Raw genomic sequence first — 22,185 nt, forward strand, 5'->3', positions numbered from 1 at the left:
TCTCTGTCACTGGAGTGTAAGTGGCATGAGACCAGGGGCTGGGGCTTACTTATCCCTCCACACCCCCCCACCCCAGCCCCAGTACCCACAGCACCAGCCACGTCAGGCACGGAGCAGAAGCTCACTCAGTATTTGGGGGCTGAATGAATGGACGAAAGGTTGTTTTAGGGATTCTGCATTTGCCACTCCCACTCTTTTGATTTTCCAGGATTTGATGAGTTCATGTTGTTCCTTGACTCTAGATCCTTTAGGGCTTTGAAAGTTTGCCCTCTACCCCTTCATCTTTGTCTGGTAGGTGGAAGAGATTTACCAGCTCAGTGTGTCTTCGTGTAGAAGGCACTTCATCGTCTAGGTCACTTTGGTTAGTCATCTCAATCCTCTTGCACTTGTCTGTACGGGCTGTCCCCTCTCTGATAATGTCCTGTGTTTTGTGAATACTTTCGATTGTCGTAGCCAGTGAGGCTGCAGTTTAGGAAGAACAGCTTTCTGTGTTGCTTAAGTCCTGCTCTAAGAAGCTATACTTTGGGGAGCCTGGGTGGCTCAATCAGTTAAGTGTCTGCCTTTGGTCAGGTCATGATCCCAGAGTCCTGGGATTGAGCCCTGAATGGGGCTCCTTGCTCAGTGGGGAGCCTGCCTGCTACTCCCCCTGCTTGCGCTCTCTCTGTGTGTCAAATAATTAAATAAAATCTTTAAAAAAAATAAATAAAAAATAAAAAGCTATGCTTCATAGATTTCTAGGGTCCTGTGGAAGTGTGTAGGAGCTCTGCAGGACAGGTTAGAGGTCAGATATCATTGCTTTTGTGATAATTATTTCTTCCCATCCTTACTTTTTCTTCTCTCTGCATTACATGCTCATTTCATTCAGCAAGATTGAATTGAGTCACACTTAAAGGAGCATATACCAAAAGGAGAGTAGCATGTCACTGTTACTACTTATTGCTTGAAAGCTCTGAGGTGTTCCAGAGAAGGAAATAATGAGACAGAGCATAATTTTATTCCAGCCATCTGCACTGTTAATTGCCCTATATTATTACTACCTCAAATCCCATATATCCCAGATTATTATACAAACTGGTATAAATTTTTCTTTATTACCATGTTGACATTGATCATTAGAGTTAAGTTCATTTGCCCACCAATTCTCGTGCTTCTTATAAAGGTGACGTGACCTTATGGTTTTTGAAAAGTAATTTACTAGGTTATTTTTCGGGAGAGGTGAGAAAGTCAGAATTTGTAATCTCTACATAAAGTCTCTTTTGCGTTAATTTCTCCCAAAGGCATTATATTCCTCTTCCATCGTGAAGCTTGGGGCTGGTGATCCTGCTCTCATGCATGCTGATGACATCTTCATTTGACGATCTTTCCGCCATGCCTTCCTGTTGGTCTGGCATTTCCCGCCCCGCAAGAGCTTCGTGTTGCCTGAAAACGTGCGGGTTCCCCTGTGATTTGTCTCTTCTGGATTAGTTATAAACAGGCGACACAAAATGGGTTCTGCCCTGATCTCTGACAATGCTGCTGTTATTTTTTGCTAAAAAAGTGCTAAACGCTGTGTAAAATCCTCCTCCTTACCTTTCAACGCCGATTTCAAGAGTAAACAGTCTGTGTGCAATGATTTTTTGGGGGGGGAAGCCTAAAATGTATGGACAAATTTCATATTGATTATACACTTTTGCCTCAGAAGTCAAAATTACATGTGAATATTTATATATAAAATAAAGGTAGACACATAAACATGCACATGGGTTTGTATAGGTGTATATATATATACATATATGTATATATGACATATATGTTTATAGGATATATTTATACACACACACGAAACACTGTGCTAGCTATAAAATGTTCCTTTTATTTTTGAAACACTGCTGGTGAGCAGTGACAAGATAGGAGTGTGGCCAGAAAAAAAAAATGCCTTGGAAGTTAGAAGGCTAAAGCTTACAGCTCAGCTGTGTCCTTAACTGCCTGTGACCCTGGGCAGGTTCCAGTATTGGACCTTCTGGGGCTTCAGCTTTTTTTATTTGTAATAAGAGAGAGTTTTGGTTTAGATCAGTGATTCTCGCACCTGAGGGTCCATGAGAAGCACTTGGGAGAGCGTCTGAAAGTGCAGACGCCCAGGTTCTATCAAGAGAGTCTGATTTAATTTTTTAAAAGCCTCTCCTGCGAGTATAAATGTGCATTCAGCTGCATAGACCCTAGAGTCTTCCCAGGTCTGCGAATCTCTTCTTTCTTTTCCCTTCCCAAGACAGGATGGGCCATGCTGCCAGAGCCCCATAGACAGAGCTGTTCCTTTTGGTGGATTTGTGTCATAGCTGTGATTATACAGAACAGTCTCTGGGTTGGACAGTCCTTAATGGCAACACACTATCCACTTTGTGTCTCCACCACGCATGGTGTCTCCATGTCCAACTCAAGCACCGAGGCTCCTGGCGGTCACGGTCCACCACCGTTCGCTCTTTGCAGTTGAACACGCTTGAGGTTGCACGCTACATCGGCATCTCAGCGATGGTCTGTGGCAGGAAGGACGAGAGCCCCCAGATCATGTGTGTCCTTCCATGTGACCTTGAACCAGTGGCCAAGAGCTGTGGTTTACTTCCCATCCCCTGTCTTTTTGCCCCTCAACCTCTTCCAATTTTTTGGTCTCTGATTTTCTTCTCTCGCCCGCCCTGTGACCTTTAATCCCTTTGACCCCTGAAATAACCAATAAATACATTTTATTGATGCAGTAGTTACTTAAAACAAGAATGGCAGTTTTAAAGCATATTAGCTTCTAGGGGCGCCTGGGTGGCTCAGTCATTAAGCATCTGCCTTCGGCTCAGGTCATGATCCCAGGATCCTGGGATCGAGCCCCGCATCGGGCTCCCTGCTCGGCGGGAAGCCTGCTTCTCCCTCTCCCACTCCCCCTGCTTGTGTTCCCCCTCGCTGTGCCTCTCTCTGTCAAATAAATAAATAAAAATCTTAAAAAAAACAAACCAAAAGATAAAGCATATTAGCTTCTAATCACTTCTGCCCCTGTGAGTTGACCAGTGAGTGCACGAGATAGGTTATTAGCACCATAACAACTTAAAAAAAGAAAACGATTTCACATCTGTTAGGCTCCCTTCCTCAGAAATGTTTCTTACTTCTAGTTCTTTCCCCACCATTGCCGTTCACATCCGTCTTCGCTCATTCCAGTCTCTTCTCTATAATAGCAGGAGTGATGGCTGTTGTTGATGGGAGGCCGTATGGTGGATACTTTCATTGTCTCGTTTACATGTCCTAACGGGGTTTCAAGATGAGGCCAGTGCTCCTAGGGCTTCACATCTGGGGAGTGGCAGCCATGGCATTTTCTGAAAGCTATCTATGTATGGACTTAATCCTTAGGGTGACCATTTTACATTTCACCAAGGACAAAATTGGGGATTTCGACTTTCGGACTTACCAGGCGTCCCAAGGCTAATATAGATAGTGGAGGTAAGACGGAGGCCATCTCAACCACTTAGCCATGCTGCTGTTACTTTTAGGATTCTTGCTCTCACTGGCCTCCTTTTACAGATGGGGAAACTGAGGCACAGACATATTTTTACATATATATATATATATATATTTTCTTTCTTTTTCTTTTTTTAATAACTTGCCTAAGATCACCAAGGTAATAGAAGGCAGAGTCAGGATGTGAATCTTGGTCTTTCTGATTCTCAAACCCACGTTGCCAGCACCCTACTCTGTTACCCTCATCTTACCTTATTCGCTGCACCCTATCTGTAAATCACCTGAACACTTTTCTCTTGCCATTTTCTTCCTTTTCTTTCTTGCTGTTTCTATACAGAGACACTCTGTGTCTATTTCCTGGGCCTGACATCTTTTCTTTCTTTCTTTATTTGGACTTTAAAGAGCCTCTGAGGTCTGCCCCCCTCTTGCACCCCTTATTTCCATGGTGTTGAGAACCCATGCCCTGCTTGGTCATCCTCTCCCCGTCGCCATCCCACCAAGCTGCCAGACTTCTGTCTCCAGGTGTCTATCACATTGCTTGCTTCATCTTTCAGCCACTTTTTCTGGAATGTCCTGTGCTGGCAAGGTCTAGTGGAAGGCCTGAAATCCTGAGGGCCTGGATCTCTACCTTCTCGCCATTGCTCAGGGTTACCCTCTGTGGGCAGCCACCCTTTCTCTCCCCCTCCTTTGCTGGTTGTCCCTTCTGAACTCCCTCTGAACCTCGGGTGCAGTGTGGAGCCTCATTCTGGAGTCTTTCTCTCTCAACTCGGAAGTGAACTCTGTGAGGCAAAGACAGCATGCCAACAATCCTGAGCGTATAGTATCTGCTAAATAAATAGGCACTGAGCGAGCTAGTAATTGGCAGCATTCTTGCTTCCCCCTCCCACCGTTAAGTAGTCCGTTACCATGTGACTTTGGAGTCCAGAAACATTTTTTTAAATCTTGATCTAAAGGAGTTTTTTTTAAACTGTGTGGTACTGTGCTTCTTTTAAAGGCCAGCAAAACTAATCCCCGCACCCTCTTGCTGTTTTCCCAGTAAATGTCCCCTCGACGGTCATGGAGGCCATGTGCAGACAGGACGCCCTGCAACCCTTCAGCAAGAGCAGCAAGCTGCCCCCCGCCGCCCCGCAGCGCTCCGTGGTCTTCCCGCAGACTCCCTGCACCAGGAACTTCTCTCTCCTGGACAAGTCTGGGCCCATGGAATCAGGATTTAACCAGATCAACGTGAAAAACCAGCGAGTGCTCGCGAGCCCAACTTCCACCAGTCAGCTGCACCCGGAGTTCAGTGACTGGCATCTCTGGAAATGCGGCCAGTGCTTTAAGACTTTCACGCAGCGGATCCTCTTACAGATGCACGTGTGCACGCAGAACCCCGACAGGTAACCCTGACTCTCACTGAGGGAGACCCACTGCTTGCCTTCCGCCCGCCAGGCTCCAGGTGCCTCCTCCACCCGCACCACGCCTGGGGATCGGGGGGCGGGGGGGGACCCTGTGATGGAAGGTGTGTGTGTTCTAGAAGGGCAGAGATGAATGGTGGGGCCCCTGCTCGACTTTATTGTTGGGACAGGCTACGGGAACGACAGGGGTTGCAGGGAGGGTTCTGCTCTTGCTTCCCACGTGGTTCTGTCCACGTCCGACGGGGAGCAAAGTAGACGGCACATGTCTGAATATCAGAGATGGAAAAATGAGGTCCAGATCATCAGAATCCTCTCTGTCTTCCTAAGATAATATAGCTGGATGCTCTGCTTGCTGTCGCGGGCATTTCAGGGTTCACCTCCAGTGTGCCGTGGGTATGAACTTAATTAAGTACTAAGAGGTAATGAATTGGAATTTTTTGCTTAGTACTATTTTTCTTCAGTGCATGCAAAGCCATAAATCCTGCAAAGCTGTCAAAAGGAAATACCTACTCTGCTAGTGATGTGGAGGAAAACAGATGCCACTTATTCAATAAACTAATATCCACACAGAAGAAAAATGTTGACTAGATACCTCAGAGTCAAAGTTGGTTTGAAAGTTTGTCAATAAAGAATTTTATGGCCATGAACTGAGGATGAAATTTAGCTGAACAAGTGAATTAAAATTTCAGGTGCTCTGACGAGTGGCACAGTAGATATAATGGAACTATTATTTATGAATCAAAACTGGTTTATTCGACAGTCTTGGTAGCTGGGAGCGCAAAAGACAAAAATCAAAATAATTCAATAAGAAAGGAGTGTGTTCTCACTCTCTCCTTCACATCCTGTGAAAATTTGATTAAACCCCAAATGTCTAAGAATAGCCTTGAAAACGCACTTTGAATAGAAACGCAGAAAAGGATTTTTGGAAGGAGGATAGGAGACTTGGAGGCAAGTCTTCTGAATTATTTTCTTAATTTGGCCACCGATTCACTTAAGCCACTCAAGCCCTCTTTGCCTTATTTTCTACACCCGGCTGTCCCCTCCCAGCTGTGCAGAGTATGACAGCATCGTAGAAAACCCAGCAGGGACACAGAGAGAGGAGTTGTGCTGGAGAGGGGTTGGACGTCTTCTAAAATAATAAAAAGGATCCCTCTTAGTGTACATACGCACATACACTTCTATGTGTATATGTTTTTATTTGTGCCATTCTAGAAACCACTTGCTTAAGCATCAAAGCATTGCTGTAATTAATGTTGAAATGGTTGCATTAGGGATCTTAAGGCAGCGGTTTTTTTTTTTTTTTTTTTAAGATTTTATTTATTTGACGAAGCGAGCACAAGCAAGGGGAATGGCAGGCAGAGGGACAGGGAGAAGCAGGCTCACCACTGAGCAGAGAGCCCAATCCGGGGCTCAAACCAGGACCCTGAGATCATGACCTGAGCCCAAGGCAGACACATAACCAGCTGAGCTACCCAGGCGCCCCAAGAGCTGGGTCTTTATAATCTTTTACTTTCGACAGGAGAGGCCCTAGTAAAAAGATCACCAGACCTCTGAACATCTTAGTACTTTTTGGCTTTACAGGAGTTACAAAAGTTTTGAAAATATTTTCCTCACTCAGAAAGGGTTTTTTGGGGCGCCTGGGGGGTTCAGTCTTTAAGCGTCTGCCTTCGGCTCAGGTCATGATCCCAGGGTCCTGGGATCAAGCCCCACATCGGGCTCCTTGCTCAGCGGGAAGCCTGCTTCTCCCTCTCCCACTCCCCCTGCTTGTGTTCTCTCTCTCGCTGTGTCTCTCTCTGTCAAATAAATAAATAAAATATTAAAAAAATAAAAATAAAAAAAGAAAGGTTTTTTTCTGAAAGTTCCTCTCTCTTGCAAGTATACATAGAGCTTTAATATCTATCCAAAGTTTGCAATGCATTTTCATAGTTTTTTAAGTATAAAAGATGCACCAGTTTGTGTTATCGTCAACTTGCTTTTTAAATTGAGTGCATTCAGATGTATGGGTCTGTTATTTGCACAGGTGCATTGTTGTTATAAAGATTGAAGATGCAAAGTAAAATGAAATGATGGTTGGAAGTTTCTGGATACTGGAACACAAAGCTTAGCTTCGAGTATGATACGATTTCATGCTGAATATCACGTAAAGCAAAGAGAATAGGTCACAGTAAATAGATACTGAAACAGACTATTTTGTCTGACCCCAATTACACTTAGAAAACCATATGTGTATTATGGTTTAAGTCCCTAGGAAGTCTGTCCCATCAAATAATAGTGTCATAATTTGCAAAGCATCTGTGTAAACTGTCAGAAAAATACCTGACAGAGAAAACTTACGTATACAAAATGCATTTCCACGAGAGACTGTTGGGTCAGTGCTGATTCCAAGCTAATTTAGAGTTATTGGCACAGATCTGAACGGCATGAGATTTCCATCCTGGGCTAGACCCTGTTGGGCTTATTTGACTCAGATGCCCAGGTGTGGTGATCCCAGCCTTCCCAGATAAGGTATAGTGATGGGTGCTTTGATGTCCAGGTAGATAGCTAGAGTGGGATCAGATTATTCAAGCGGTGGGTTTGTACTTCTCCCTTCCCTGTGCTTTGTTGGTCAGCACTTGAGAGGTGGTCACCATCATTCATGGATCAGTTGAATTTAAGATTTATGACTTCAAAAAATTGGGCCCTCTATAGGCAAAGTAATAAGGTACATTGTTTCTTAGTCATGTTGGAGAGATGCCTGAATTACTCCATCAAAACCAACCTGATTATCGGAGGTAAGGGGCAAAATAGTGGAAGATACCCACTCACTTTGATGCACTTGTTTCTTTCTAGGTATCCAGTTTGCTTTTAGCATATAGGACTGGAATAGCTCTTTTCTGTTCTAGAACTTAGAATGCTGTCTTGGAACTAGCAAGTTTGGAAGTAAAAGACACTCTCCATAATGCTTAACCACATGAGTGAATTGCTAAATGAGAGAAATATCCAGAACTGAATTGGAGCATCAGATTTCTCTATGGTGATCCTGAAATTTGGAGGCTTTTCTCTTATTATCTGTGGAGAATTACAAATGCTGAATGTACATATTTTCTTCAGTTATTGACTTCCTAAGTCAGCTGACTTTTGTGCGCGTTCAGCCATATGCAGTGACAAAGCTTAGAACCTGCCAGTCAGAAACCGTTTCCCCTCTATTTGAAAAACTCGAACGCTTTTATTTTGGTAGGAAAATCTTGCTAGAACCAGAGGTGAAAAAGGGAGACACCGAAGACAAAGTCAGGAGGCAAACAGGTTAGAGTTTCAAACAGGTCCAAATTTGAACCGGCCCCTGAATCTGAGGTCCAACATTTTTCGCTCAACAGATGGGATATTTGGCCACAAAACCCAAGACATTTGAACCTTCATCAAAGAGACTGTTTTTGTGAGCTTTTCCATGTGAGAGACCGTCAAAAAGTCTCTGCCTTGATAGAAAAGAGAAAGCTCTGGGGACACCTAGGCTTGCCAGCATTATTACCATTTTTCATTACTACATTATTTACACTAAATGCAGAAAGAAATTCCAGTTGACCTGGTCAGGTAAGAATTAGCACTGAAGATAAAAAAACATATCCAGGAGGATCCAGGAGCCACAGAAATGTTTTTTTCTTGATTTTGTTCTGTTAATATTAAATAAGCAAACAAACCCCCAATTCTCTTATTCCTTTTTCCCAAGCTACTGGCTTTGTCTTTTCCTGAGTGAATTCAAAGGGAAGAAGCTGTTAGGCTCTAGATCCATCAAGATTTTATTTAGGGACTTCAAAAATACTTGGGTTTTTGCATTAGCTTATGACGTAGACTAGGACAGCTTAAATCCCTTTTGCTTGAACCAGAAGTTAGAAATCCCTTTTCTCTTCTGTTTTTCTGCTGCAGAAACTCTCAACAATCCCACTGGGGGGGCTCCAGAAAGGGGTAAGCAATCTCGGTGGATTATTTTCTGATGACCATGTCTTCTTTTTATTTTCTGCAGAAAGTGTCTTTATAATGCTTATCTTTATGTTGCGTCCTTTTCTTGTCTCCTTTTTGATTTTTGTGTGGCCCCTGTTTGCCTTTTAGCCTCCTGGGTGCCCCGTCAGCTATTCACATTTGTGCTGTGTTGAGTATCATCATCTGTGATTGGTTGTGGTGGTACCAGAGGGCAAGATGACCCTCGGAGGTGCTGTTTGGTGGGAGGAGCCTGGAGATAATCCATCACCATCACCGTAATCGTTTCTTTGCAGTGTGTCTGTGTTCTTGTGTTCCACTGTCTCCCCCATCCCTCCACACCCCCCCCCACCCGGTCCCCAAGCGTGAAGCTTCTCTTCTTTCTAGGGCTCCATGTTCTCCAGGTTCTTTGGCTCTGCCCTTTTGCCACTTCCCTGAAATCTTTCCTCCTTCCATAGAGCTGCATTCTTTTCTCCCTCCAGACAGCCCAGCAGTGACCAAGTAGTGCTCCCTTTGAAGTCTTGGAAGATTTGCACGTGGGCGGACTTGACGCGGGGCAAGGAGAGAATGTGGGCCCAGCCGGAACAGCTTTTGTCCTGGAGGCTTCCATTGCCCCGAAAGAAAAATCAAAGGATTAATATTTTAAACCAGACCACACTTAATTTTGTTAAATGTTTCATCCTTTTTGCTCTGTGTACACCAAACCAATCACAGACTCCAAGCAAATGAATTGCACATTGTCCTGGAGAGGAATCTTGGGCCGGGTTACTGCCAGTCACGGAGGGCCAGGGGGTGTGCAAAATTGTCTCGCTGCTCTCTGTCTGCTTCAAAATGGACTCACGGTGATACACATTCACTAACTTGACCCAGGCTTTGTCGGTTTTTTAGTTTTTTTTTTGTTTTTTTTTTTTTTGAGTATGGAGCACCTTCTCGTTTTCCATGAAGCCTTGATATTTCTGTGTTGACAGTAGTCACACACAAGGCTAGGTAAATTTAAAATCATCAAAATAAAGTAAAATAGCACATCCATTTCTCATGCCATGAACCATGGAGCTCATGGCTTCCATAGTAGATAGTGTAGATAAAGAACATTTCCAGTGCTAGATGTCTCAGTAGTAAAAAAGCCATGAGCTTCTTCTGGTTTTGAGCTGCCATCCCTTTGTGAGGAATGCTGGTTGCGTTTGTTTTGAGAATAATGACATGTCGTCCGTGGATGAGGACTTGGGGAGAATCAGAGTGCTTAAGGAAGGAGATTCCCATTTAACTGTGAACCTGGAAAGAGGAGAGCTAAACACAGTGCTCCATGACATCATCCTCCCAAGCTCCTGCTGGTAGGACATGTCGAAGGGAGGAAGAACTTTGGAGTTGAAATGGATTGTATCTACAGGTTTAGTAACGTAAGCCTTGACTTTTGGCCAGACCCGGACAAGTTAATGAGAATGTTAGTCATCAGGATAAAAAGCTGAGTAATGGCAATGAATTTCATGCCCTCAAAGCCCTTCAGGTGTAAATCGTGAGTCTTAACCCCTGTGGCCAGTTGTTCCAAAGAAGATTCCACAGCGGTGATGGTGTTTTCTGAGACCTGCCTTCGGGCTTGGAGAATTCATTTTGTCTCAAACGTAGGCCTTTGTCCTCAGGTGAAACCTGATGATGCAGTCGGTGTTAAAATTACTTTTGAATTGTTTCCTTTTATTCATTTTTTAGGAAATAGTGAAAATCCAGGGAAAGAAAGAATCTTGTCTACTTGTTGTACGACTTCTGTAGTTTCTGAAGGCCGACTTTCTATAAATTTCTAGGCTGAGAGGGAGACAAGCTGTTATTATAGTGACAGGTAGAGTACACATTTTAGTTCTGAATTCTACATAAAGTCAGCTTTTGCCAAGGTGAATGTAACCATTTGGTGCAAGATCTTACTCTTCAAGGTACTTAAGAATGAAAGGACATCGAGTTGTTTCTTGAGATCAGTTAAAGTAAGGTTTAGCACTACCTTGTGGTACTAGATTTTCTTGTTGCCCTGAATTCTCAGCTATTTACTAAGTTTAAATGGTTCATATTCTAATTAGCATGTACACACACACACACACACACACACAACCTTACCAAAAACTTAATTCCTCCGGTGTCCAGGGAACTGGCTGGTAGACAGAATAGAAGATGGAGGTCATGTTGTTGATGCTGTGTCTTGTGGGGCCGTGTCTCGGACAGATCCTCAGGCAGCACGCATTTGTGGATCATCTGGAAGCAGGAACAGAGCAGGATGAGATGCAGGAGAATAGCTAGCTCAGTGTATCCCTCTCAGCAGAGAGATGAGACAGCAATCAGAAGTCGAGTTGACTTGTCCAAGTCCCACAGCTGCCTAACTGCCTAATGCTAGGGGCTGAAGCAGGACTCTGCTTTGCTGTCTTCCCTTTTGTCTAGACCCTTCCATTCAGTCCAGCTAAATTCTACGAAGTTTTTAAAGCTGTGCCTTTGGTCACTGGATACCTAGCAAGTACCTTTCCTGCCGGTAGTGGGCAAAGGGGGATGTGTTAGAATCCTCTTTGCCTTTCCTTGGGAGTTTCTTGATAGGAGAATTCAAGATAAGCCTCTCTGGGGTCATTTCTGTTCTTCTGTGTGCAAATCTTGGCCGCAGTGACGGTTAACATAAAAAGGATGGATTGACTTCTGACCATAGGAAATAAATCACCCCAACTTTTGACAGCGGACTTCGAAAAAAAGAAAAGATTAATTGGCTTTATTTTGTGGTTTATTGTTTATTGTGATAGCTATTAAAAATAGGTAACCAGAGGCTAATCACTGTTAATGGTCCCTTCACTATTAGAAAAATCAATTGTCAGTGGATATAGCATATATTAATAAATTATTTTGTCTATAATCTTCCATAACATTTTAAAAAGTTGACTCTTGAGGGAATTCTTTTTGAGGTACACTTTAAGGTTAATGGTTACTACAAAGAACAGCTTTGGCAGGAGGACCTTCCCGTGTGCGTAAAATTTTAATGGCTTTCAAAGCATTATTTAATAATTGCAATAACACGCACATGTAATTTATCAAGATTGATAAACTCCTTACCAAGGGTGCTTATATATATTTTTTGAAACTTGTTTGAGAGCAGTTAAACAGATTTCTAAATGTAAGTAATTAAAATTGTATAGTATTGAGTTATTGACCAATCCTGGACTATTAATCAAGCTAAAAAATTCTACAATCAGTGCTCAGTGCGCTGAAGCCTGGTAAAATAATAGTGTTTGTGTTCAGTGAGGCAAGTAGCCACAATTAAGCCCTTCGCTTGACAAATGAGCAGGTCCACTTTATTTTGCACTTAATTGAATCATTGTACATGCTTGCTCACCAATGTCTCCTGGCCCTTCGTTTTGGTTTCTGGTCTTTGGCGCTTACGCATTTGTGGAAGGTGGAGCGATTAAGTCAGCTTCTGCCATGGGCTTTCTCAAACGCAGCCAGGAACGTCTGGGCCACAAACCAGGGCTTTGCTAGCGCTGTTCACATCCCTTGTGACAGATTCTTAATTTCCTTAACCAAAACTTTGATAAACAAATTAGAGCGCTGTCCAAGAACTACGTGAGGTAACTTCTAATGGGGAAAACTCCCCCAGGGTTTCCATCCCTCCCTAGATTCTGCTTCAGTCAGCAGCAGAACTTGTGTAGAGAAGACAGAATTTTAATTTTATGAAAACCCCAAATTGATTTCCTTCTCACGAGCTGGAAAGAATGTTCTCTGATAATCTTGCTAATTATCAGGTATTTGTCACAACTTCCTCCCACTTGCCTTCGCATCACCATCATTCCTCCTGCAAACATAGTGACATCCCGTCATTTTCTGTGCTGCTATGAATCATTGCTTGCCACCAAATTAAACTGGGGAGCTGATGTTTAAAGAAAAGACCCAGTGGTTAAGTGTGTGTATGTGTGTGTGTGTGTGTGTGTGTGTGTGTGTGTGTGAGAGAGAGAGAGAGAGAGAGAAAGAGAGAAGAGTAAGCCTAAGTCAGGATTGCTTTTATAAAGAGACAGATCTGGCTGGGTACACACCTGGGTCCATCCGTGAACTCTCAGATGACCCCAAGTTGAGGTTGTGTTTGCAGACCCCAAGGCAGTTGAGTATTTATTAAAACATGCAGGCTGCTTGCTGCCTTCTCTGCATGTTTACCTTAGGATCAAGTCCACACACCCTAGAGTAACCTTGGCCTCAAAAACTTAATTCCTACGAGGACGGTGTAGCCTCCGTTTTCTGAATTGACAGAGATAGTAACAGATGCTTTCCCTGCCACAGAGGATTAGGGTGAAGATGAAAGTAGGTAATTGACGTAGCGCTTTGAAGAGTTTCAAGTGCCACGGAATTAGGAGCAACAATTACATACCTTCTCTTGTAATGTTCTGCTTAATCGAGCCCATACTTCCAATGCTCCCAAAAGTGCGCTAATATTTGCCTCGGGTGGGGATAAAAACAAGAAGGCAAGGGTTCTTGAAATGGTATGGTTAATACCGGAAAAGAATACTCAGTTTGGGAATTAATGTGCCTCAGAAGCTCTGTGAATTTTGTTCCCATGGCAGCATGCACGGGTCTCGGGGACCCAGCAGCCAGAGCCCTGAGGTGCTGTTCGGAAAACTGAGAAAATACCACCGGAAAGTTCTGGCCCTTGCCTCATGATGCTGATTTGCCCTGACTGACACAGACAGTAGTGACCAGGCAGTCTCTTTATTTGTTTCAGACCTTATCAGTGCGGTCACTGCTCCCAGTCCTTTTCACAACCGTCCGAGCTGAGGAACCACGTGGTCACTCACTCCAGTGACCGGCCTTTCAAGTGTGGCTACTGTGGCCGTGCCTTTGCTGGGGCCACCACCCTCAACAACCACATCCGAACCCACACTGGAGAAAAGCCCTTCAAGTAAGTAGAGCCTACCCTAGAACCTTCTTTCCTCTCAAGCTGTGCGACTGTGGACACAGGATGATCTTTCTGGGTCTGTTTTCTCATCAGAAAAATAAGAAAGTGGGAGTAAGTCATTTGAAGATTCTTTCTAGTTCCCGAGGATCTATGCTTCTAGAATTGAAGCTGGAAGCCCCCACAAGGTGCCACCTTTGGGCCACCAGCAAGCCCAGGACCGTCAGTGAGGTGACCCCAATTTAGGACGTCTAAATAGTCATCCCTTGGGAAACTTGAATGTTTTAGGATTCTGGTGGACTCTTCCCTCCTCTTTCCTATCTGTTCAAGTGGTTTAAATCTGTGATAGCGACCAGCTTGTGGCTTTTCGAGTGCTCTTCGGATCTCAGAATTACTATGTTGGTGACACAAAATACAACCACATATAGGGCACATCCGAATGCTTGAGGATTCAGGGAATGTGGAAAAAGGCAGGATTGGACTCCAAGGACTTTGGCAAGGTAAGAGCCCCCCAGAGAGAGATTGTTTCTAGATCCGGCACAGCCATGAAAACAGTGGACATCTGAATCATGCACGATGGCCTGTTCCTTCAATCATTCATTTATTCATGTATGTGTCGTTCATTCAGCAAATATTTATTGAGCGTCTACTTTTGTACTGGGCACCCAGCTAGGTGCAAAAGATACAAAGGTGAATGAGACTCGCTCCCCCAGTCTTTGAAGACCACATAATTTATGGGGAAGCCCAATTAATAAGCAAGTATTACAACATAGGATGAAAAGTATAAAAGTGAAGAATAGTCAGCCATATTCATACAGTGCTGCAGGGTAGCCCAGAAATGGAGTTATCAGTGCTCTCTGGCGGACATGATGTTTAAGATGGGTTTTGAAGGATGAGTAGGAGTTTTCCAGGCATACAAAGGAAAGAGGCATTTCTGGCAGCCCAAGCAGTGTGTGGAAAGGCTTGGGAGCAAGAACCAGTACGTTTGACTTGGTTGTCTCGAAGCAACTTCTGCTCTCTGTGTGATGGACTCTTTTCTCTTCAACCCTCCATGTATCTCTTTACTCATTTGCCATCTTGGTTTTCCCTGGTTGGGAAGGAAAATTCAAAGGACAAAGATGTGTAGCCTATTTACTTTCTGTAGGACAAGATCAAGCAAGAAGAGAAATGATTCAGGCAGTGCGAGACGAATCCCCTTGCTCAGTCTCAGCCAACAAGTCTTTGTAGAGTCTTATTACCCATGATTTCCCTTTCAGACCTATTGGCGTGATCCATTGTTGCTCTGGCACTCGGCCTGAGGCTCGGCTTGTCTCGGAGTAGCAGAGTCTTGCTGGCCTGGCTCTTGCCTGCCTCGGTGTCTGCCATCAGAGGGAGGAACTCCTAAAAGGTTGTCATCTTCACTTACCTCCCCACAAATTAGTTACCTTTATTCATTATCCTTAACTAGTTTCACCATGGTTTAATTTATGATATTAATAATCAAAAGAGTTTTAATTGTTCTCTGCGTACATGGGTGCGGTTTGTGCACTGTGCAAAAGCATTGGGCTAAGGGGACAGGAAGAGGTCTGAAATCAAACCTGCACTACACCAGCCAAGCTGGACCTTCTGGGGGCTGTGATAGCCCAAAGGGGCCGCTTTTTTTCTAATCTACCCAAAGGGCCAGTGGTTAGGGCAGATACTGGAGTTCCTATCACAGGTGTGTGCGTCCCCTACAGTGGACTTTGTCATCGCCCTCAGGCCTGACCCTCAGGGGCTTCACAGATTCTGGCTTCGTCACTGCTCTGGATGTGGAAGAGGGCAGTCGCCCAAGTCCCATGCCTTGGAGCAAGAGAGCTTTTCAAAAGCAAAGATGCGGGAGGATTGACGATCCTTCTGGCCCCTTACATTAGAGAGGGCAACCTAACAGACACAGTGCCAGGAATCCGATTGATTTTTATCTTGTTGCTGTGTAAATAGATTTTAGTAATTAATTGAAGAGGTTTCAGGGTCAAAACGGGAAATAGATTTCTATTAATGTTAAGGTGTTACTTATGTGTAACCTCGTTGACTCCGCTCAATTTTTTTTTCTCTGACATCCTGTTTTTGTCATGTTTCCAATAGAGTTGCCATTTTAACTTTAATTCATCAGATTAATATTTGAGGGGCTTTAATAATTGCATCATTTTCCTTTCTTAAAGTATGTTTTTGTGACCATCACCTAATTTCATCTGGAAAACGAATTAAGAAAACCACAAGGGTTGGCTGAATTCGATTCTAGGTACATGCTTTAGTTCCTTCTGCTCTACTGTAATTCAGATAGCTACATGCTGTATGTAGGGTGGGGTGCATTTTTTTAATTTTGATTTATCAAATATATATTCCCAGGGGAGAACCGAGTGTATGCTCATTTAAATAGTGCAAGTTTTTAAACATCTTCTAGGAAATGGAAAGCTAAATCCTTTGGTGTATACAATCAGATTGTCCAGGATTGAACTATCCCAAGGGAGTTTTGGGAAGCTTCTCACCATAGCTCACAAATATCCATCCCACGGACATTTGTAAATATTATGAAGATACCCTTTTACAAGCTCATAAAAGAAACATTCGAAAAAACTTTTGTTGCAGATTAGTCAATAAAACGGATTTCACCGCAACAGTTACTTTTACTACTTCAACTAATGGGCATTGGCTTAAACAATGTTACAAAGAAGGGGAAGGACCTCATAAAGATGCAGAACCCTAAACTGTACGCCTCGGGCAGGTTCCATGGAGATGCCCCAAATGGCTCAGCCCCCAAACTGTCCCACCCACCCAGGGCCCCGGAGGTTTTTGCAGAATTCTCGGGGGCCTGCCGCCACAGGGGAGGGCCCTTTCCAACATCTAAAATCTTCTGCTGGGATGTGGGTGTAGGCAGATCAAGATTATTGCCATCCAAGGAAGGCTGGAGAAGATTTGGCATTAGGAGATCGGAGTCTCTGTCCAGGCTCTGCCTCACGATCTGATTGGCTGAGATCCCACTGGACTACTGCACCCCCAAGCAGCAGGTAGATCATGGGCCTGTTGACAGGCAACTTGGCTGTAGACTTAGAACTTCTAAAGTAAAGGAGCACAGGGGTGCCTGGGTGGCTCAGTCATTAAGCGTCTTCCTTCGGCTCAGGTCATGGTCCCAGGGTTCTGGGATCGAGCCCCGCATCAGGCTCCCTGCTCGGCGGGGAGTCTGCTTCTCCTTCTGCCTGCCATTCCCCCTGCTTGTGTTCCCTCTTTTGCTGTGTCTCTATCAAATAAATAAATAATACCTTTAAAAAAAAATAAAGTAAATGAGCACATAGGAAAAATACCAACCAAAGGAGCATGATGGAGGTCGTGGCTTTCAGTTTGTACTGTGGGACTGGAAGTATTCGAGAGCAAGGAACAAAAGCAAGACATTATTTCATTTAACAATTGCCAGCTCTTTACTGAAAAGAGGAAAGAAGGAAGGAAGTTAATTGGCATCGAAAACTTATTCTTTATAGTGAGGACTCCTTCCCCCCCCCCCCATTCCTAAATATAATCTCTGAAGATTTCAGAGAGGGGGGCCTGCTCTCCTCTGCTCTGCTCTGCCTGGATCCATGTGAACTGCTTGATGCCCAGCTTTGGAGCCTGGGAAGATTAGGACTTCCCAGAGGAAAGGCTTTTCTCCTCATGTTTGTTAGAAGCAGGGGAAAATACTCACCAGTACATCTTTGCCTTAAGTAAAGACAGATTGGCTCATTATTAAAAAAAAAAAAAAAAAAAAAAAAAAAATCCAAGGATATCCCGAAGAGCATCTAATATTTTTAACAAGATTTAGGCAATAGAGCAAATAAAAGGGGACATCAGTAACTAGGCATTGAGCACTTCGTATGCACAAGCCCTGCACAGTTTGGTTCAATCCAAGAAATATTTGGTGACTGGCTGCAGAGGCACGAAAGAAAGCTTCTTGCAGGTTTTCTGTGTAACGGAACTTGATGTCATTTTGGTCTCTCTCAGTTTCAGGTGGCAGTTGTTAGGCTTTCTGTACCGATAAGCCAGGCAACCATCACACGAAGTAAGGAGTGACTTCAAATCTAAAAGGAACCCAAATCTAACTAAGATACCCATACTCATAGACAGTTGGGGGCTTTTCTCTCTGCTGAAATATTCCGATGCCCTTCTGCTTCAGTGTCCCTGTTATGTCCCCTTCAAGGCTGTGACGTCAGCACGAAGAGGAAGACCCATGTGCAGGAGCCTTCCTTTGCTCCCGGCTCATTACCCCCATCTTTCTTTCCTTATTATTTGCTGCACCGCGTGAAGTCCGGGGTTAGAGGTACCAGGCTTTTGCATGGAGTCTGTCTTTCTGAGGAGTTTCATTCAGCTATAAAAATAACTCATGAAGGGAATTTTTCTCAAATTAAAGGTGATGAATGTAAAATGGAGGCTCTTCCCTTATTTAAAAGAATATTTTTTCAGGGGCACCTGGGTGGCTCAGATGGTTGAGCGTCTGCCTTTGGCTCAGGTCATGATCCCGGGGTCCTGGGATCGAGCCCCGCATTGGGCTCCCTGCTCAGCGGGAAGCCTGCTTCTCCCTCTCCCACTTCCCCTGCTTGTGTTCCCTCTCTCGCTCTGTCACTCTCTGTCAAATAAATAAATAAAATCTTCTAAAAAAAGGATATTTTTTCTATCTAGCTCTCTTCACTTCCTTGGCGGGTTGGTAAGGAACCCACCCAGGTACATGCATGTGCATGTGTTTTCATTCGCTCATGAGGCACATGGCACTGGAGATGGCATCTTGGGAGCCCGACAGAGTGGACTTGGTAGATTTCTGATTCCGGGAGCTTAAATATCTGTGCGGCCACTTAGGCAAACCGCTTGAGAAAAACGTAACTCACCTCCGAAGGTCTCGGTCCAATCTGGATATTTAATTATCACATAGAGACGTACACTTTGCCTCATATGAAGCACGGAACTTTCTGTGTCCGAATTCTTTATATTCAAACACCCAAGATGAGAGGTGCAGAAACGCAACCCGGGGAAAGGGTTTTTCCTCGTAAGTGTTCAAACCAGTCTCTTTGAAATAGATTCCAAAGCTTCAGAATTTTCTTTTTTTAAAAAAGGGAATATAATAATTTGAAAGTTTGTCAGGCAGTGAAAGGTAGTATATTTTGACACACTGATCCAGTAACTAATGAGTTTTCTAATAAACAATCAGCAATTCGCTAACATGTCATCAGCACCTCGGGAGCTCTGGAGAGAGGATGAGCTGCCCGTGGACGTTAATGAATACACTAAAAATCATTAGCTGATCAATACTTCTGAGTTATTTTCATTGAGCTGATAGGTCTGATACATTAAAGCTGACATTATACATTTGTCAAGATCACAGTGCAGTTTTTAACAGTGGAACAGGCTGCTAAAAATATTCCCGGGAAGATCATCAAAGAAACACATCTTCTTCATCCTGACACATTCAGCTGGCACGGGAACTCTGAAAAATCCCAGCGTGATGGTCAAGCCCCCAGACTCCCAACATTAAAAAACAGACAGGAACCCCCAAAGTGGATGGATGTGTTCTTTGTTTGTTTGTTTGTTTGCTTTAGGTAATTATCCCTCCCTGACAAGGCACTTTGTATGATGGACTAAAAAAAGCGGCGGGGGGAGGGAAGAGAGGACTGTCCCCCAGATAACGGGGCACGTGGTGGAGCTGTGAGGACTTTAAAGGTCTTGAGAGCTCTACCCCAACCCAGGAGCGCAGGGACCTGAGACCAAAGGTGGTGTTATTTTGAAGCGGGACGAGTGTCTGCAGCGCTCCTGAATATCTTTTCCTTCAAAGGATCGGGGAGAAGACATTACGGGGATGCTGTGGTGGTCGCTGTGCCCTACTGGGGGCACGGCCGGTGCTCCAGGCAGCCCAGACGTGCAGGGCGGGGACAGGCAAGTCACTGTACGTGTCCGCTTGCTGCCCCTGTTTGCGTGTGTGCGTAATCATAGACACCCAACCAGGAGTCACAACCAGCACAGCAAAGCTAGACACCACCATTGGGTGTGTGTGTGTGTGTGTGTGTGTGTGCACGTGCGCGTGCGTTAGTATTTCTGTAGCTTGGGTAGCCATCGAGCTAGTAAGGGTGTCGCATGGGAGATGGGTCGAGCTCAGGGTCTCTAGGTTACAATCTTTTTTTTTTTTTTAAAGTTGAAGACAGTAGATGTTCTGGAAGCGGGATGCCACTTTCCCTCATCAGACACACTGACCCCTAATTCTGGCCTCCAGGGACATTCTTGCCTGTACCGTCTCGCCCGGTGAATTTCTTGAGCCACGCAGACACTGGCTGATGGCGAATTCGTCTGTCTCCCACCCCACCGTGCAAACAGCTCTTTTAGCCCCGCGTTTTCGGCAGCGCTGCGTGAGACTTCTGCACCAAAGCAGCCCCCCACCCCCCCACCCCCCACAGTCGCGCAGACGGATGTTGCGCTTCCTGCGCCTTCCACATTCGGAGGAGGTGGCTCTTCAACCGCCGCGCTGAGCGGAGGACAAGTCCCTGATTTTAAATTAGCAGCAGGGGAAATCCTGTTTGTCACCCGTTCCTCTTTGGGGTTATGGAGCAGAAAACGCCAGACAAGCTGGGGCTTTGATGGCTCACTCCTAAGAATCGCTTTTTGTTCTTTATCTATTTGAACTGACAGTGATCAGAGGTGCAGCAGGACAAGGCTCTCTGGAGAAATCACCTTCCCCCTGCCTATTGACAGATCCCTCTGTTCCGCACCAGACGGGCTTTGTCCCGTCCCAGGCCTCCAGGCCTGGGAAGGAGCCACCAATTAAACCTCTTGAGCCGGTAAAATCTGAAGCCACTTTGGAATGTCGGTTCTCATTAGGCAGGATGAGAGGAAGCCCATCACCCTGCAGGCCCCGCTCCCTGGTCTCAATTTTCTCTCTTGCCTCCACCAGGTGCGAGAGATGTGAGAGGAGCTTCACGCAGGCCACGCAGCTGAGTCGGCACCAACGGATGCCCAATGAGTGCAAGCCAATGACCGAGAGCCCAGAATCAATTGAAGTGGATTAACTGATTGACTGGTTGGAATTAAGCTGCAAGGAAAGTCATGATTAAATGTCATGGGCACTTAAGCAAAACCAAAGATTTCCTCTGAGCAACTTTCAATCAGTCCCAGAAAACCAAAAGCAGTAATAAAATAAGTAAGATGTTAAGAGAGATTGATCCTGGCGTGCAAGTCCGACCGGGGCAGAGATTATTTATTTATGACTAGGGGTGAGACTTGTTTCGGTGGACGACTAACCTGGGACGGCTTCCGTGTCCGGTCCCACCGTGTATTTGCTTTGTTTCTAAAAAGCTTTTTTAAACTGTTATTTAATACCAAAGGGAGGAATCCTGTGGGTTCTTCTGCCCACAACTTGTGACTGAGAATGCACAGGGACTTCTTTCTCATTGCACCTTTTTTTAGTAGCATGATTCAAGGGGACCCATTGTACAGCTCCCCCCCCCCCCCCCCCAGCTTGGGTTTGGGTGGTCTGACGCGGCCGCCCGGCGGGACCGGAAGCCAGAGCCTCCGCTAGGTCAATGCCACCGTGGGCCCCAAGGGTGGTCCCTTGCTCTGTTTTCCTACGCACTTTTTATGCCACTCCTTCCATCCGGCAGCCTGGCCTTGATGCAGAAAAGCCTGGAAGAGGCAGAAAACCGTTCGGTTTCAGAATTCAAGAAGAAGAAGTGGGGACCTGACTTTGGCCTGTCAAGATCTCAAAAACATTGAAAATGTACAGAGCTTCATAATACAGTATATTGTTCTGAAGCAGCTAGTTGAGAAGATTTTGTTTTCAGTACCATTTTAGCTTAAAAAAAAACAAAACAAAAAAACAAAAAATAAAGTTCTTCGGTATGAAGCTGAAATAGAAGGTCTGAGACTTCAAGGAATTTTTTCGTTGTGTCTATGGTGGTGGTGAATATGTGAGCAGAAGGGTGCCCAGCCCATGGTCAGCACCCCGTGGAGGCACTTTCCTCTTCCTTCCTCCCGTAGGTGAAACCCGGAAGACCCCTTTACTCCCTCCCAAGTGTCAGGGGAGCTTTTCGGCAAAAATAAGTGACAGGAGCCCAGACCCAGAAACAGAGGAGGAGCCCAGAGAGGGTTGTGATGAGAACAGACTGCGGCAGGAACAGCTCATTTCATCCATTGGAATTACCTTTTCCTCTCCTCTGGCCCTTGACAAGGCTCTTCTTTCATCATTAATCTGTTGCAAGAGGAAGGATGGTGTCCATAATTGCACTGTTGTTTGAGTGCAAGGAAAGCGAGTGAACTTCAGCTAGTCTCTGGGCAGCTCAACAGCAGTGCCCAGTCATCCCGGGGCACATCCCACAGAACGATCCGTTCCCCGGGAGGAACCGGCGGTTCCTGCCGGCATCGTGGCGGAGACCGAGTCCACCTTGTAGATGTCTTGATCACCCGATAGCAGGACACAGCATTTTAAGGAACTCCTTGTCTTTTAGCCCT

General features: G+C 44.9%; 1 protein-coding gene across 1 annotated transcript in view; it reads left to right on the forward strand.

The window, feature by feature from the left end:
- PRDM6 (PR/SET domain 6) overlaps positions 1-20,747 on the forward strand; it is a 99,422-nt gene extending 78,675 nt beyond the window's left edge. The window contains exons 5-7 of the mRNA XM_035013998.1: positions 4,508-4,850; positions 13,546-13,722; positions 20,633-20,747. Coding sequence (XP_034869889.1) covers positions 4,508-4,850; positions 13,546-13,722; positions 20,633-20,747 — 635 coding nt within the window. The remainder of the gene's footprint in view (positions 1-4,507; positions 4,851-13,545; positions 13,723-20,632) is intronic.
- Positions 20,748-22,185: the final 1,438 nt, after the last annotated feature.

This window comes from Mirounga leonina, unplaced genomic scaffold, assembly GCF_011800145.1.
Source record: "Mirounga leonina isolate KUSES-001 unplaced genomic scaffold, KU_Mleo_1.0 Mir_168, whole genome shotgun sequence".
Lineage (NCBI taxonomy): Eukaryota > Metazoa > Chordata > Mammalia > Carnivora > Phocidae > Mirounga > Mirounga leonina.